Source organism: Elephantulus edwardii, unplaced genomic scaffold (assembly GCF_000299155.1).
Source record: "Elephantulus edwardii isolate Elephantulus edwardi_28Jun2011 unplaced genomic scaffold, EleEdw1.0 scaffold00080, whole genome shotgun sequence".
Classification (NCBI taxonomy): domain Eukaryota; kingdom Metazoa; phylum Chordata; class Mammalia; order Macroscelidea; family Macroscelididae; genus Elephantulus; species Elephantulus edwardii.
The window spans coordinates 7,613,241-7,632,103 of NW_006399830.1; the positions used below are offsets into that span (position 1 = coordinate 7,613,241).

The 18,863-nt window shown below is 49.3% G+C and overlaps 1 protein-coding gene across 1 annotated transcript in view; it reads right to left on the bottom strand.

The window, feature by feature from the left end:
* Positions 1–18,863, bottom strand: part of WBSCR17 (Williams-Beuren syndrome chromosome region 17) — a 447,264-nt gene that overhangs the window by 172,474 nt on the left and 255,927 nt on the right. The window contains exons 4-5 of the mRNA XM_006889663.1: positions 13,725–13,899; positions 10,319–10,516 (exon numbers count right to left, since the gene is read on the bottom strand). Of these exons, the coding sequence (XP_006889725.1) occupies positions 10,319–10,516; positions 13,725–13,899 (373 nt within the window). The remainder of the gene's footprint in view (positions 1–10,318; positions 10,517–13,724; positions 13,900–18,863) is intronic.

Here is an 18,863-nt window from a genome sequence, read left to right on the forward strand (position 1 = left end):
GGGTGGATGCGAACCTCCAAACTGTCATTCAGCAGTTGAGCATTGAGAATTTCCAAAGGGACTATTTAAATTCCCAAAGGGGACTAAGAATACCTGGGATGGGAGATAGAGCTGATCTCTAAAAAGCCGGCAGCTGCCTGAGTCATGCTCAGGACACATCCAAGACGTTCACTTACCATCCCGCAGTGACGCGCCCTGCCAGCCTGCGCTGGGCCCCCTATGGCCAGGAAGTTAGTGCTAATCAAAGACACTCAAGGAGCAGTGCTCTTTCTCTCTTTACTTCTTAGGAGCCTGGGGGCTTCACTCGACTCTGTGCCCAGAAGTCAAACTCCAAAACTCAGGCTTAAGCATCCAACCAAGTCCATCAAGAGGCACCTGTGGGGCCGCCTTCCAGCCCTCACTGACTGCTGTTCTCGAAAAGCTTTTGAAGCAGCCCCAATTTGGCCAGCACTTCTGGAAGTTCTGCTGTTCCTCACAGCTCAGCAAACTTGTCACCACCCCTCTGCTGCTGGGCAAACGTGTGACGAGGATGATCTAATGATGCAGAGCCGAGGACTCCTGGAGAGCACGGTGGCCACCGCCTGCCTGTCGATGCGCCCAGGGCAGGAGCTATTTTTAGAGACGCAATGGCAGCAAAAAGAGTGAAGACGATGACCTGAAACTCTAAATAGATATCGCAGACCGTCAGCTCAAATTTCCTGGTGTGGGGAAAGTCTTGCAGCCTGAAGAAGAACTGCTCTGGGTCCAGAGGCTGAGAGATGCTGTGGCGCCCACCAAGCGCACAGCAGACGGCCATCCGCGTGTGCTGGGTGGCTGACAGCTCGTTATCTGGAAAAGGCCACGGGCTGGCTTGGCGGTAACTACCGCTCATAATTAACTTCTGGAACACTGACACCTAACTCCACTTGCTTTCTCTCCAGATCCAGGGAAGGAGGGGGTGGATCATCTCACGTTCCTGGGCTTCCAGAAATGAGTGGAAGAAATAGGCTGGCCTAGAGCCAGGCTCCAAACCTGGACTCAACTGCAATTGGGTAAGTTGGTAAAAGTTCTGATAAGAGTCTGTCTCTGAGGTTGCAGATGTCAGGAAGTGCTACAGAGCAGGGCAAAGAGAACAGAAGGTTTAGATCTGAGTACAGGCTGCAGTCTATCTTAATTGCACCATCAAGATAATAGGCAGGAAGATAGGGAGGGAGAAAGACAAGTAGATAGATAGATAGATAGATAGATAGATAGACAGATAGACGATAGATAAATGGATATATAGTTGCTGACTCCGATGGCAACCTTTTGTACAAGAGAACGCAGTACTGTCTAGTTTCATGAGATTCTCACGACCACTCCCTCGTCTGAGTCCCATCACCGTGCTACTGTGTCAATCCACCTTACAGTATTTTCCTTGTCTCCACTTGCCCTCTCCTTTACCAAACACAATGACCTGCTCCAGCCCCTGCGCCCTCCCAGTGATGTGTCCGAAGCAGGCGAGCTGGACAGCACTGCGATGTGCAGGATTTTCACGGGTTAAACTTCAGAAGTAGATCATCATGCCTTTCTGTGTATCTGGAAGCTCTGCTGAAACACAGGTGACCCTGCTGATGCTTAAGAAACCACTGGTACAGCTTCCAGCATCTCAGCCCTGCACAAAGCCACTGTGGTACGATGATCTGACCACTGGGTGGGGGTCTTGTCCAAAGGACCTTCTAAAAACAACTTCCTGCTGGTAGGTGCCATTAACCAACCATGGCTCATTGTGACCTTAGGAACAACAGCCCTGGCCCTTGCCCTCTCCTGCACATCCTCACATTCCCCACCCCGCTCACTGTTCATCATGGTGTCAAGCCATCTCCCTGAGCGTCGTCTTCTCTTTCACTGGTCTCTCTACTTTGTCAAGGCCAAGTCTCTCCTGACAACACACCCAAAGTGATTAAGACCAAGTTTCACCACCTGCACCTTTAAGGACCATCTGTTGTTGCTGATTGTTGTTACATGCCATTAAGTCTGAACCGATTCACAGCTGACCCTCCAGCAGGTTTTCAGAAGCTGTAAACTACAGAGTAGACTGTTCATCTTTCTCTCATGGAGAAGCTGGTAGATTCGAACCATATGACTTTCTGTTGGCAGTGCAAATCCCTACCCGCTAGACCACCAGAACCCTGAGGAATACTAATTCCCTAGGACGAGATGGACCAGGAGGCAAGAGCTGAAACAGAGACATCCATCAGAGGCAGTGGGGAAGATACGGGAGAGATTTTCTGTTCTGAACTTAAGCCAAAAATCCTATAGAGATTGCTTTTTGAACTTGGAGGGTGAAGTGATAAAAGAAGAAGGGGAGGAGGGCAGAACGAGGAGGGAACGTGGGGAGATCAGGAGACGGCTCATCTGGACTCATCTCAGGAAGGACACTTACAGCTCAACACCACAGTGGAGGACGTTCATCCCACCCGCAGACATTCTCATCTGGGCTCCGCAGCTGCCCCCTGACCTGTCCACATGTGTACATCCCAACGCCTCCAGTCAAAGAGGTGGGACTTGAGTCCCAAGTTCATCAACCCACCTGATAAATCTACTGCAATTCATGGCGTTGTTATTTCTACTTCCATCCAGGGACTGAGCATTTAACTCACAGCAAAGGTGTATCTCAAATCCTTGAATTTCAAAGGGAACATAGCTGCTTTTTGGCAGCCTGCAACAGTGAACCTCTGTAAGCAGGAAGGCAACGCCATGCCCCCCATTATTCAGATTAATCTGCTTGCCACCGTGAGCTGTGAGCTGTCACAATGTATGCAGGCTGATGGAAGCAGGTCTGTCCGCTTGTCATCCAGGAGAGCATTTATGCTGCAAACGTTCTCTCGCTCCAGGCCACTGCCTGGGAATTTCACTTCCAAAGGAAAGCTCCCTGGCAGCAGGATGTGCATGTTATGGAAAAAGAACTATCAATCTTCCCAGGCTGCAGCTGAAGGAATACAAGTGAGGCAAAGAAACACCATTTATTTTCCCCCAAAGTAACATGCTCACCATTATCGTAGGTTCACGTCCACTTATAGTGAACAATCGCTCTGAAGACAATGGTTTGGGTGGATAAGGAGTCTCTATTTTCTTGTGCAAATATTGGACACCTAGCCTATGGCCTGCCAGATGAACCAACAGATCTATTTTGCAAGAGGTGCAACCGGAGAATTCCTAAGAAGGAGGGGTGGTGAAACTTCGTCTCATATTCTTCGGCATGTTATCAAGATGGGCCAGGGACTGGAGGAGGCCATCACATGTGGAGAATCAATGAATGAGTTGTTGTTAGTTGCCTTCAAGTCGAGTACAACTCATAGTGACCATGAACAACCGATCTGAACGCCTTCTATCCTGTCACTCTTACGAACACACTCGAGCCCCTTGCGGCAGTCACTGTGTCCATCCATCTGGGCAAGGATCTTCCTCTCCTTCACCGACCGTCCACCCTTCTAAGCATCATGGCCCTCTCCGAGGAATAGCCCCTCCTAGCAACATGCCAAAGTATGTGAGGCAAAGCCTCACACTGCCTCCAGCGAGCACTCTGTTCTTCTCTATTCTTCTCCAAGACATATTTGATTGTTCATTTGGCTGTCCAACAGATGCTCAGTACTCTTCTCCAACTGCAAATATCAAAGGCATCAATTCTTCCGTCATCCTTAATCACTGTCCAGCTCTCAGATGCATAGCAAGTGACAGGGAAGACGATGGTCTGAATCTGACCCACCTTAGTTCTCAAACTGACATCATTGCTCCTCAATAATTTGGAGAGGTCAACTGTCAACTTTCCCAGTGCAATATTTCTCCTGATTTCCTGACTGCTGGTAACCAAGGGTGTTAACTGCAGATCCAAGGAAGATTAAATTGTCGACAGTTTCAGTCTCTTCTCCACCCATCATGAGGTTGCCTATCCGTCCTGTGGTAAGAACCCTTGTTTTCTTGGCATTGAGATGCAATGCCAACACATGCACCAGACACTGAGTCTCCAACCAGCCCATGAATAAACTGAGGGAAGGGAAGATGCTCTCATTCAACAATCTTTCCCCAGAAGAGAAGCATCAGGATGCTAACCTAAAGGTCAGCATTTCGCACCCACCAGCTGCTCCATTGGTAAACTATGGCCACGTCTGCTGTGGCGAAGATTTCTAATCATGGAAATACCACGGGTAAGCTCTGCCCTGTCCTCCAGGGTCACGAGGAGTTTGCGTGGCTTGCTTCATTCTGAGAAATGCCAGCGGGGCTGAGGAGATAGTCAGCTCTTCAAATATATTTGCTGATGCACAGAGAAGATATCTCTAGTGTAACTTTTTATAAAACCCAAATTCTTTTCTTAGAGCTTTCCCCCTGTTTAATCCAGCCTGATTCCTCCAAGGAAGAAAGAAAAAAAAAAGGAAGTTTCTCTTTTTATCCACATTCGAGCTCGGAATTTGAGATCCCAACGGCTGTGTACATCTGATCCGCCCTTTCAAATAAAGGCTCCAAAAGACTCCAATGGCTCCTGTAACTTATAATTTATTATCAAATTATATGTTGGATTAAGGATGGCTAATTGTTAATCATCATCTCAAATTAGCTATTAATGTGTAATGTCACTAATTACAGGCCACCTAACACAGAGCAGGCGGCGTCGCTGGCACTTCACAAAGCCTGACTCAGCCTTCGGCACATCCCCGAAAGCAATGTGCTCTTGAAAGTCCTGTCGACGACACGAAGACATTACCTTCCCGGGGTAACAATTCCGGGGCTGTAGAGCTGCGAAGGACTTTGAACATCAGCCTTCCCAAGCTGTGGGCTACAGTCCTCTCCAGGCTGCTGGACTGGGCAAAAACAAACCAATAAATGAAGAAAGGGGGGGAAAAAACTCAACCCCAAACGAAACCTCACAGCTGCCCTGCAGGACCCTGTGGGATGGAGTCCATCTGCCCCACAGGGTTTGTGAGGCTGTAAATGCTCACACGAGCAGACTGCCCTATCTTCCTCCTTCTGAGGAGCCAGTGGGTTCAAACCACTGACCTTCTAGTTACGCTACTTCTGACTCATGGTGATCCTCCATCAGGATTCCAAGGCTTAACTCGTTACAGGAGTAGACTGCCTGTCTTTCTCTTGTCCATGGTCTGAAGTGATGATCTTTTGTTGGCTGTCAAATGCTTTAACTATTACACCACCAGGGCCCTTTGAAGCAGACGACAGACTGTGCTACAGCAGCTCCCTGGGGCATGGCTGGTTTCTTGACTTGTCCAACAGTCCCCTGTCCCAGAAGGCTCAGACTTGACCCCTGCACTCTTTAACACACCTGCCCACTCAATGCACCTGAAACTCTGGGGCAGACAAGGAAGCACCAAGGATGAACAGCAAACTTTGGGAAACAGCCACTTAGAACAAAGATGCCATAAGCAGTTTACATCTGGCTACTAACATAACGGTTGTGGTGCAAACCCAGGCAGTGGCACCACAAAGGAAAAAAGCCCAGTAACCATCTTTCACAAGGTGACACCCAGTGAAACCCTGGGGCAGGTCGATGCTTCACCTGTAGCGGGGGCTCTCATGACTCGGACCTGGCTTGATGACAATGAATTTCGATTCTGATATGAAGAAACAGAGAAAGAACGAAAACAGAAAGACGAGACATTTCCTTCATGCAAAACCACCCATATTATTTTGTCTGCAAGGAAGTCTCAACACCTAAACATTCATCTAATCTGGTTTTATTTTCGTAACATAAGATTATGAAAACATTTTCCTCACCCTCCCAGTCCTTCACCAGAATAAAATTATTACTATTAATATACTGGCATCACTAGAGGGAGGGGAGGAGTCACCACACCCTAATGATTTAAGAAGTCATATTGTATCTGCTTGATGATAATCAGGACCATAAATGCCTTCCTACAATTATGTGTCCCCACAACTATTAACTGATTATGCATTTTGTAAGTTACAACACATTAAAAAGCGATCATTGGCGTTTCAGTCTATTTTTCACATTCGAGAGGCACACGATATTAATGACTCATGATCACAACTCTATTTTCTCGAGCCTTTAAAAAGTGCAAATTAAGCATCTGTTAATAGTACTGTAGCCAGTTAAATGTAGGCAAAATACTCACTTCATAAAACCAACCCCACTGCTGTCAAGTCGGTTACCTGTGGGTCGGCCTCCCAGATGTTCTGGAGGAATCCTTATTTGGCCAAAATTACACACCTCACTTTCAGCCCATTCTTTGAGCTGCATTTTTCGTGTTTCGAAGGCCAGGGGGTCCTAAAACACTCCTTGTTCAAGTTCAAATATTTCTGAAGGTTATGCCTTGTTTATCAGGCAAGAGCTCAGCCGTGAGCACACCTTATGAGTCCTAAAGAGACGAGACTCTGTTGCCCAGCAGATTAGGTGTCTAGGTGGGGAATGGGAACTAATGACACCAGACGGCTCCAGCCAACGGAGTTAGAAGATGGAAAGGTTAAAATCCTGGACTGATTTCCCTCAAGTCGATTCTGACTCAAGGCTGGCTGCCCTACGTGTGCAGGGCAGACCTGGGTTCCAGACGGTCTTTGTGACCTTGACTGCTCAGAAGCAGATCTCCAGGTCTTGCTTCAGAGGCATCTTGGGTGGGTTTTAACTCCCAGCCTTCTTGTCACCAGTCAAGGACTTAACTAACCATTTGCACTACTCAGGCAGCATCCCAAAGTTCACCTTCTATGAGGTGAAATTCTCTACGAGTTAGTCCATGCACAAACCTGAACAATTCTCCAGTTTTCAGTCTGAACAAAAACAACTGCTGATTACCAAAGAGTGGCGGGGGTGCAGTGGTTAAATCATCTGACCACTGGCAGGTCGGTGGTTTGAACCCACGGGCTGTTCCTTGAGAGAACAATAAGCAGTCTGCTTCCAAAAAGCTGCCCAGCCTTGGAGACTCTTGGAGCAGCCCACTCGGTTTTCAAGGAGCCCGAGGACTCAGAATCGACTGTGCAGCCTTGAGTCTGGTTTTCAGTTTTGTTTACAAAACTAGATAAACTGAGAAAGTAAGGTCTCCACCTGTCAGAAATCCTCACTTCTCTGTCACAGTTCCTTCTTGCACTCTAGACCAACAGACACTGCCCTCAAATGAGGCAGAGACTCTGTTCTTTGTCTGTCTCTTCTGATTTAAGATGTTATTGCTGTTATGTGCTGTTGAGGTGCCTGAGACACATAGTGACCCCTACATACAATAGCTTGGAGTCCCATCCTATCTTAAGCCAATTTCAAAGTCTCCGACACACCTAGCCCCACTACCCCAGTTACTGAGTCAATCCACTCACCCAGGGTCTTCCTCTCTTGTCTGTCCCTCCACCCTTCCAAGCATAATGTCCCTCTCTAGAGTACTGAAGAGCAACGCTGCCAGTCTAGAGACTAAGGTGTACCTGATCCAAGCCATGGTCTTCACAATTACTTGCTCTGCATCAGAGAGCATGTGACTAAAAATAATAGAAGAATTGATGCCTTTGAGTTGTGCTAGAGAAGAGTACTGAACATACTGTGGAAGCCCAAGAGAACAAACAGCTCTGTCCTGGAGAGAATGAAAACAAGCTGTACCTTGGAGGCAAGGGTTATGAAGCTCCATCTCACATACATGGGGCACACTGCCAGGAGGAACCAGTCCTTGGAGAAAGGCATCGTGTTCTGATTTACGATAGAAAAAGACCATTTTAAGACTAAGCCTAGCCCTTACAGAGGATCCATGTAAGCTCAGTATTGAAATGTAACTCCAGTATCAATTAGTTCAATCAGAGCAGCTGCTTAGTAATAATTCTCCTTATGATATTGAGGAGCCAAACATTAGAAAAATTCATGCTGAGAAGGGTGAAGGTGTCTGAGAGGGAGGAAGACTGTCAACAGGATAGACCAACAGTGACTGTAACAATGGGCTTGAGTGTCAGAGACTGAGAGGACAGACAGGGCAGGGGAGGTTCAGAGAGTAGCAATGAGTCACAGTCAACTTGGTGGCACCTGACCACTAACAACACTAACAACAGCCACATCCCAATCTCAAGAGGGCTCTCCCTCTGTTGGCTCGGTGCTGAGGAGCTGTGCTGCCAACCCAAAGGTACAGGATTTGAATCCACCAGCTGCTCTGCTGGAGAAAGGCGAGTCCTCTCCTCCTGTGCAATTTGCTGTCTTTACAAACTTGCAGGAGGGTTGGCTGTGGGTCGGTTCTGACTCTACAGGACACAACCACAGCTGCTAGGACCTGTCAATGCTACTGGAACTGGGAGAAGGAACTTGCAGATATGACGCATTTTGAGAGTAGAAGACTGTCTTGAAGCATCTAGTGAGACCCTAAATGCAATTTAGGGTCCTTACCAGAGGGAGGCAACTGGTTCACCACCCTGCTAAGAACGTGCATTTCTGCCCTAGAGATGCCGAATCAGAGAATCAGAATCTACATTTTAACAAGATCCCCAGGTGATTCTTACGTATGCGTCTTACACCATCACCAGGAGATCTTATTAAAACACTCCATGCTCGTGGAGAGGGACTCAACATTGAGAAAATGTCCATAGGACACAAGAAGGATTACAGATATGATCCTGATCCAAATCCCAGCAACATCAACTAACAAGACGGGAAAACGAATGAACAATTGTAAAAGGAAAGGAAAGAGACTCAACATAAGAGAACAGAAGTAGAGCAAAGTCGTTGGGCTCCTGTTCCCGATTCCAGGACCTACTGACAGACGACCAGCCCCTCTGGAATGAGGGGAACCATCAGCGCAGGGCTGAAAGGCGCCTCCCTGAATCACGGTCACAGATTTCACATATAAGACGCAGTGTCATTTGTAGGGTGCTGCAAGGTTAGGAGAAAGGCCACGCCTGTCTGGTGGTTTGAATCCACCAGGATTCCTTGGACGGAAGATGAGCAATCTCCTCTCACGTGACTTAGAACTTCAGAAACCCAGTGCAAGGTCAACTAGATGTTAGTTCAGACTCGACAATGAGAGTGAGCGAGACTGAGCACTGTGTCACGGGGGCCTCCTGAAGCGAAAGATCACGACTGTGGATCATTCCAGAAGGAAACCTCACAGGTCCCCACCATGGCAACTGGAGCTGACTCACAGGGATCCCCAAGGAAAGCTCCTTTTCTTTTAAAGGTAGAACCTAGCATTTTATTTAGATCTTCATTTAACTGTTGGGATGGAGAACCAGACATACGTAATAAACCTCCAAAAACAGATCCTGAAAGGCACTGTCTGCTCAGGGCAAGCAGTCATGGAATAAACAGGTAGACAAGCTGGCTTCTCTGGAGGAAAGCTGCATTTTGAACTTGACACTGGGACTCCCCAACACAGCTCCTCCATATACAAGCCCCAAACTAAACCCAGTGACATCAAGTCGATCCTGACTCACGGTGGTCCACTTATGCGAGACAATACAAGAGTGAACATTATTACTAACTTTGAAATGTTCTAATTTTGATGTTTGTTGTTGTTATGTGCCGTCAAGTCGTTTGCGACTCATAGCGACCCAATGTACAACAGCCCTAAACCGTGCTCTATCCTGTGCCAATCTCATTGCCTCTGACACACCCATCCCGATTACCCCAGTCACTGAATCAATCCACCTCATAGAGGGTCTTCCCCTTCTGCGCTGTCCCTCCACTCTACCCAGCATGATGTCCCTCTCTAAATACCTGTCTCTCCTTACAACATGTCCAAAGTATGTCAGACGAAGCCCCAGAATCCTTGCCTCCAAGGAGCAGCCTGGTTTAATCCTCTCTACGATGAATCTGTTTTGTTTTCTTGGCAGTCCATGGTACCATGGTACATTCAATACTCTTCTCCAGCACCACAGCTCAAAGGCGTCAATTCTCCTTCTATCCTCTCTAGTCATTGTCCACCTCCCTGATGCATAACAAGTGATTGCAAAGACCATGGCCTGTATCAGGCACACCTTAGTCTCCAGAGAGACTTTTGATGAGCTGAACTCAAATATTAGCTTGGAGGCAAAAGTCCAGCATCTTTCCTCAGCAAGGCAGACCCCTGCATAAAGGAGCTGGTGGCAAAATGGATGAAGCATTAGGCTGCTAACCGAAAAGTCGGTGGTTCAAAGCCTGGAGTCAGCATCACGAGAGAGAGGAGCGGCAGCCCGCCCCCGTGAGGATCTGCAGCCTCAGGAACTCTCTGCGGTACTTCCACACTGTCCCTCAGTTTCACCATGAGTTGGCGTCAACTCGACAGAGGCGGCAGTGGATTATTCCCTGGCGCACCCTCCCAGGCTCCCCCACGAGGTGGTGTCCCCTTGTCCCAGTTCTCGGACAGACAGGCCTCCAGCCTTGTATGGTACAGACCTGATGGGGAGAGAAGGGTCTCCGGCATCCCACCAGTCTTTCGGGGGGCTGATGTACATGCACCACAGCTCCCAGCTGTACCCGTGAGCGGAGTTCTCATACCGCTGCACCTCAAAGTTGTCCTGCTTGATGTTGTCGATGGAGGGCAGGATCACCCGCTTCCTGTTCTCCTGGATGCGGGACAGGACAGGCTCAGCCCTGAAACAGAGAAACGGACATCATCCCTCTCGCCAGAAGCCTGCACTTTGCTCAGCTGGCACGGAACAAAACAGACACAAAACTGCTCAAGGTTAGTGTTCTGGCTGGAATTTAAAGCCTGTTTAAAAACAACCCAGTTGTTGAGTCTATTCTGATTCATGCAGCCCCCCCAGGAGTTAGCAGAAATGTGCTCTACAATCACCAGGTCTTCCTTCTAAAGTATCTCAGGGTGGACTTGAACCTGATCAGGACTTCTAGCCTTGGAAACTCTGAGACAATATACTCGTGTTCTTCAAAGTTATCTGCTAGTGCTATGCTGTTATGGGGCACTAGAAAGTTTAGTTGGGCTCTGAGAAGTCTTAGACTCCAGTAGAAACTGAGGTTTCCCAGAGCTGAGGGACTGCAGGGCCCCCGCTCCCCAATATGGCACCATGCAGCTTAAAGCAAATAAATGTTGAGGACCTCAGTCACCCAGAGCTGCTCATACCCTCACTCTTCCAGAATCTTCGTGTGATGCCAGCCTCAGACCCAGAAGTCACAAAGTACCCACCTCCAGGTGGTGAGGTGTCATGGAGGTGAGCAAGACTCCAAGTGACCGTATGACCAACAGTCTGAACCCTGTCCTGTCCTGGGCCGTCTTCATCACCTGTCACACTGGAGCCTACGACTGCGGTCACTGTCAATCCATCCATACAGAATCTTCTCTCACCAACCCTCCACCTTTCCAAGCGTGACGTCCCTGTCCAAGCAACATGCCTAAAGCAGGTGGACACAGCTGTGCCATCCTTGCCCCCCAGGGACACTCCGGCTGCACCTTTTCTAAGACATATGTTTGGTCTTCTGGCAGTCCATGGGACTTTCAGGACTCTTCTCCAACAGCAGGGCTCACCTCCAGACAGTGGTAACCCCAAAACACCAACCCCACCACCTGCAAGCTGGTCACAGCAACCCCCACCAGGTGTCCCAGGCTTATACAGACGTAAGCAAAGATTGCCTCATCCTTCTCCTGTGGAGGGAGATTTGAACCCCTGAACTTCTGGTTATCAACCCAACATGTGCCAGGCTCCTTTCTATCTAAGCACACTGCAGAAGCAAAGCTGTTCCCCGTACCCACATCTCATGATTTGCATTGAGAGGCATCTGTAGACGTTTCTGGCATGTTTTAAGTTTCCTTTGGGGCCAATGACCGAGGCCTTTACCTTTTTCCTTTTCTGCCGGCTCCCAACTCCCTTCTCTGAAATAGGTCACTGCTGGCCCTGATGGCCCTGGTTTAATAGGCAGCTCACTGGCTCCTTTGCGTGTATGACTATTTCTGTTGTTTTAATTGATTATTTAATTGATTTCTCAAAAAGCAGCTAATTGAATTGGTTGAGAGAGAAGGCTGGGAGCTTATTAAATGCGGCGGCAAGAGGGTCCTCCCAGCCAGCACCCCCCCACCCCCATGCCCACCCTCACCTCACCCTCACCAGGGGCCTCAGACAACCCTGCCTCCCTCCAGGCCCAGCTCTGTGGGGTTTGGAGACCTCAGGCTGCTGATTCCCTGCCCGGCTTGCTGACTCCCCAGCGTGCATCTCCCAGGCTGAGCCGGTCGGGGTTATGTCTCCGATCTGGGAAGGGAAGGATGGCTCGCAGAAGCCAGGGTATTAATCTCTCTGCCTAGAGTGGGGGGCAGCTTTGGCAAAGAGTCAAGCGGAAATCCCATTTCTCCGCATTATTTGGAAGAAGAATGAGCGTGCTCGGCCCACAGCCCGTCTCTTTTCATTTGCAGCGACTGAATTACCTGTTGGCTCATCTCATCCTTCTATTTAAAACGAGCCATAAAATACTCGCTGGGCCATTATGGCCGCTGATCCTGCTGCACACACCGGCCAGGCTCAGCCAAGGGCACCGGCTCTGCACAGCTTCCCGGAGCTGCTCTGGGGTTTCCCCTCCCCAGGTCTCACCCCTGCTCCCGTCCTCCAGCGGCCTCTCCCCACACGCCTTCTGGAATTCCCTCAGTATCCCACCCTCTTCTAAACTCGTCCACCTGCTTCCCTCACATTCCTTTCACTGACTACACGCTACTTCTTGGATATGTTTTCCTCAAGAGCTAATAATTCTGCTGCTGTTGGGAGGTGCTGTGTCCATTCTTTCTGTCTGTCTGTCCTTCATTTTATCTCCTGATTCTGGCATCTGCAGGTAATCGGTGGCATTCCTTCACTTGTACCAGACTCTCATGTGGTGTCTGTCTTGCCCCGGTGTGTGTCTGTGTGTCTATTTCTCTCCTTCTATACAGGTATCCCTTGGTGATGTCCTAGACACCACAGTAAAGTGGCTCACATCCTTTTACTTCCCAATGTATATGGTGTTGAGCTTACACTGTACTGTAACCCACTGCACTATAACGTTGGAGTTTGGCGGCCTAGAGCCTAGGGAGCTGCACTTCTAGCTCAAAGACTGTGCCTGGTGGACCCTCTGGAGAAAGAGGAGTGACCTCCTCTCCCACCCGGCGCCCCAGGGTGACTGACCGCCTGGGGAGCGGCCGAGGGTCAGCTAGGAGTTGGCTCTAAGGGATAATAAGTTCTGAGTTTGTGGTCTAGCCGGGTCCAGCAGCACGCCCCGGTTTCAGGGAATCTTGCAAGTCTCCTGCTGGGACAGGGTGCAGCCTGACCACTTTTCCATGGCTCCCTGTTGTTGTTGGGTGTCACTGAGTTGACTTCAACTCACGGCAATCTTAGGTTCAACAGTTAGAAACCTTTCCCGATCCGGCAGCGCCCTCAGAGTCTCCGCTGGGCATAAGGCTGCTGGTGCCCCCACTTCACCATCAGTCTACCCCTTCGAGGGTCTTCCTCTCTGACACGGAGCCTCCGCTCTTCCAAGCACTGGCCTGACTTGATAGCACGCCCACGGGATACAAGGGCACGGATCACCATCCTTTCAGAAACCAACTGCCTTCTCCTCCTCTGACGGGTCTGTGCAGGTCCCACAGTCATGGGGTTTACTGCTTGCCATTTTCATGGATGATGATGATGGTCTGAGTGGACAGCTGAGAAATTTCTCCTTCTCCCTTGTTTTCTCCCAACACAGTCCCACCTGCCTCTTTAGCCCAAACCTTTGTCCTCCACTCTGAAGAACCAGGTAAAGGGGTCTCCCTCCCAGACTGCAGCCCCCCCATGCCCTAACCACCTGGTAAGAGCCACGTGGCCCTGAGTCCCCACTCATCACCTACCAGCCAGCAGTGAATTCCACGTGGGCATCAAAGAAGCCGGTGACCTGGCCCGTGGCAGCCTTCCAGCCCTCGATGCGGGCCCGGATCAGGCCCTCCCTCTTCTGATTGCGTACCACCTTCACCAGCCCGGGGTAGCGCTTGTGCACGTACTCCTCCAGCGGCCCCTTCAGTTCCTCTGTGGACGACAAGACACAGGAAGGTGGTGAGCACACCTGTCAGGTTGCGTGTGGCCCAGCCTGCCGGGGCGGGGGGTGGGGGTGGGGAGGCACCTGCAGCTGCGCAGGAAGCTCGGAGCCGGAAGAACGGATGACAACCGGGCTCAGACTCTAACTAACCTGTGGAGGATCAAACCCACCCGAGGAGCCTCAGGAGACAAGCCTGGTGACCTGCTTCCGTGCACTCACGTTGCAGAGCGCTAGTTAAATGTTGGGCTGCCAACCAAAAGGCCAGTGGTTCAAAGCCCCTGATCCACAGGCAGAAGATGAAGGAGTCTGTTCTGCAAAGCTCTGAAGCCTTGGAAGCCACACGTAGCAGCGCTACGTGTGAAGGTGCTAAATGTTGAGCCACAAACCAAAGGGTGATGTTATGAATGTTCTTGTATGATGTCACGTCAATCCCGGCCGATGGCGAGCCCCAGTGAGGGACACAACTGAGCCGAAGGATTTCCTAGGCTGTCATCTTGGCAGGACCAGACTGCCGCACCTTTTCTCCTGTGGAATCAACAGGCGCATTTGAACCGTCTACCACAACATGCCTCCGGGAACTCTCTGGACTTTGATAAACATTGATAGTTGTCAAGGGGCTTCAGGCCTTCTGTTCACAAGGTCACTGTGAGTCGTGCTCAACTCGAAGGCAAACAACAACAACACACCTTTCCTTTAGCAGGGGAGTGCCTAGCTGCTGCACCACCAGAGCCCTGGGACAAGCACTTATGGAGTGTTTCGACCACAGTTTTAGGAGAAGAGACAAGACTGACTTCTAGGGCACATTGTGTTCTGACAGTGTACACGTGCAGGCAGACCTCAGAGATAATATGAGTTTGTTCTCAGACACCACGTTATAATAAAGTCACCACGTTATAATAAAGTGAGTTACACGATATTGTGGGCTTTCTAGTGCAGTTATGTTAACCCTCCACCGTTGTCTACGGAGTGAAAAGTGGAAAATATCATGAGAATGAGCAAAAGGTGACAGAAACACAGGAAATGATGAGCACATGCTGTTGGAAGAATGGTGCCAAGAGATAAACCGGACGCAGGGTTGCCACAAACATTCTATGCTTGGAGAGTGGATCCTGTGAGTCTTGGGGCCTGGACCCACAAACATGTGCCAAGTGCAAATAAATGTAGCAGGGTTGCGCTGGGCACGTGACAGGACATCGGTCTGTTGGGGACCAGAACTGTCAACATGGTGCAGATGTCACGCCATCAAGGTCTGAACACGGCCAGCAAGGCTACAGCTCTGGAGAAGTGGGGACAGTGACCTTCACCTGGGGGAGTCTGGACACGCCCTCAGGGGAAGCTGGTTCCTGGAGAAGGGCATCAAGGTTGGAAGAGTGCAGCTGGTCAGGGAGAAACCGGAAGCCCCTCGACGAGATGGAGTGTGGCACCGTGTCTGCTCCCAGGGGCTCGAGCTCAGGCATGTCTGTGAGGATGGTGCGAGTCAGGCGGGGCGGCTTCACCTCTCGTTAGCAGGATTGTGGTTACGACAGAGACAGAGTGGATTCGACGGCCTCTGACGACAATCCGGATGTAAAGCACAGAGGAGCCGCTGGACATACAGCCTTTAGTATACACCCACCACAAGTGGTTTCTGATGATAATCAGTCTTCCTCTAATACCAATGTTATTGCGTACCTTCGAGTCAGAACCGACCCACAGCTGACACTCCGGCGGGTTTTCAGAGGAGAGGGAAATGCCACCTTGTTTACCGTGGACATGTCATTGGGAAAAAATCAATCATATCTGGAAAAGGCATCGAGGAAGAGACATCATGTTCGGTACACTAAAGGGACAGAAAATGCGGAAAGCCCACCAGGAGATGGACTGACTCCGTGGTTACAACAGGGGACTCAAACATCCCACACTGTGAGGCACTACAGCAATTCCTTCTGGTATACATCAGGTCAACAGGGGTCAGAGTCAAAGGCGTTAACAACAAGGATGCAAGGAATGATCCCTGTGCTCCAAGGGCTATCTGGCATCCCATGTCTATGGAGTGAGATGCACTAGACAGAGTAAGAGCTGAGAATGAGCCATGGGTCTAGACATCAGGAGGTTCCTGATGGGGTCAGTCAGGTGATCCTGTGGAGCAAGGATATAGCAAAGAAAGAACTGGATGAACAAGAAACTTCCAGAAGTCTCATTTGAGGGAAACATGTGGTAATGACAGCCTGAAAGCACTGCGGTGTTGAGATCTGGAAAAGGAGGAAACCAGACCAAGGGAGGTGGGAGAGGATGTAGAGGCTGTGGAAAATCCCTTAGAGTGTACGAACACGTTCCCGGCCAACCTCATTACAGAAATTATTATGGATAATTCTATGTGTCTGCTTGGCTGGGAATGCTCCCCAGTAGCAGTGTCAAACCCTGAACCAGTTGCTCTAGTCAAATATAGACCAGTTGCTGTTACATACTGTAGCATAATATAACATAATGACTTTCCATAATGTAATGTAACTACTTTCCAGGATGTAATGCAATGCAATCATCTTCACAATGTATCTAACGCAATGTAAGCAAACAGTTAAAGGGTGTTCCTCAGGGGGTGGTCTATCACTAGGCTATAAAATAAATATTTGGGTGGGACTCCCTCTCTCTCAACTATGTACTCATTTTGCCACCTTATCTATGAACCTTGGGACACAAGACTCCAGGCACTTGCAGTGTGCCACCTGGACTACAGGTTTCAGACTTGCAATCCCCCACAACTGTGTGATCTATTTCCTTGAAGTAGATCAATATTTAGTTTTCTACATATAGATCTATTGATCAGGTGGTGTAATCCATGAGGAGTTCCACTGCTAACCAAAAGACAGCACTTTGCTGGCACTTCCAATCTACTAGTGGTTCCAAGTGAGAAAAATGGGAGATTTTCTCCACGGGAGAAGAGTCCCTTGAAAACCTGCTGGAGGCTCAGCTCTAAGTTGGTTCTGACTTGATGGCACTGAGTTCGCATTTTCTTTATCTACCTACCTACTTACCAACCAACCAACCAACCTACCTACCTACCTACCTACCTACCTACCTACCTACCTTTCCACCTACCTACCTACCTATCCACCTACCTACCCTACCTACCTGTGTCTCGACAGCCCTGTTTCCCTAGTGAGCTCTGACTAAGACAGAAGGAAACAGGTCCCCAGCCTGGTGGGGATAGGATGTATCACATTCATCACTCTAAGACACTTGTCATCATCCTTCTCAGATGAAATTCTTCTTGGATATTACAGTAACAGTATGAAACACACTTTAGATAAGCTCTTTTTTCCTTTCACCAACAAACTCAGGGAAGAAAATGAAACCTCATTTCTGCAAGGAAAAATGTTTTCCTTGCAGTCTTATGAGATCCAATACTAAATTGGTCTAGTACCATTTGGGAACCGTTGTATTTCTTCACGTTTTGATAAATAGCATTTGGGGCGTCCAGAGGGGAGGAGCAAGCACCGCTGGTGATCACAAAGGGCTGGAAAGGGAGAGCTCTCTGCTCCTTAACAAGGAAAGAAATATCGGTCATGCAGGCCGAGGGAGCTGATGGGGCCACTAGGAAGTTACCGTCACAGTAACTTGGACAGAGTAACACCATGATTACAGAATTACATATAGAACCTGCACTTCTGGTGATATTACAGAATAAATCATCCACACTGGCCCTTTTCCCTGAGCCCTACTTGGAACAAATATTGAACTGGCAGGCTCCTCCCCACTTACTCTCAAATTCAGGGCTGGAACCCCAAGGTCATACAACCGGGGGCATGGGAGGTGGCATGCTGTCTAAGATTGGGTCAGGGCAGTGCATCCACATTGCTGGGTGACTTTATTCTCACCCAGTAAACCTCACTTAGCTTCCAAGTCTGGATGAGAAGACTGGTGGAATATTCTAGTCCCCAGATCAGGTCCAGAGCCTGAGCGAAGAACAGCAACTGAGTGTTCCTTGACCTTGAACCTGCAGCAAGATGAGCAGCGGTGGCAGGGAGCCTAGATCTGCATCTCTAACAAGCTCCCAGGTGGTCTGCACTGGCTGCGGGTCTGAGTCACGGGTCAAGCCCCATCTGTGATGAGCTGGCCTCGTTCATCCCGCTGAATAAGGCTCAGAAACCCGCAGTGAAAAGGCGCGATGCAATGGTCATCAGAATGAACTAAAACCACCACAGAAAAGCTAACGGAGGTTATGAAGATGATGCAGCGCCTGCCAACACCTCACTGGGGCAAACTTGAGTTGGAGCTCACTCAACAGTGACTCCTCACTGCACAGCAGCCAAGCCCGCGGCCACATGGACTGACACAGTGGAAATACTACTGGTATCATGGCGACCACCGAGAATCAAGCACGGAGCGGCACTTTGTTCTGTTACATCTCCGGGAGACCATGAAACGAATCAGACTCAACAGTGGTTAACAACAATACATCAACTAGACCTTCCCTGCAACAGACTGGCAGAAGGACTGCAACAATGAATATACTAATGTCGAGCGTAAAAAGACTGGGCAACATTTTGTTCTTTTATGAGTGAGGGGGCCACGCGGTACAGTCAAGTTGATGAATCCCAACACAACAACTAACCCTTCAATGAAATGGGCTGACACGATGGCCATAAAGCCAGACTTGAACATATTAACAACGTCATGAAGATGAAGTAGGAAAGGGCAACACTTCAATGTCGTACATGAGGGTCTCATGAGTTGGAAGTGACTTAACAGCAGGGAGCTCTTGGCGGCCTAATGGTAAGAAGCTGCGCTGAAATCCTGAAAGTGCGCAGTTCAAATCCACCAGGTGCACCACGGGAGAAGGACGGGCAATCTCAGTCAGGCTTCAACTCAACTGGTTCAGTGAAATGCCTGCAACAGTATCTGGATGATTCTCACAAGACCTCACGACTTCCTCAAAGCTTTGGTTAATTTTAAAGAAGGATGTGGTTTCTAT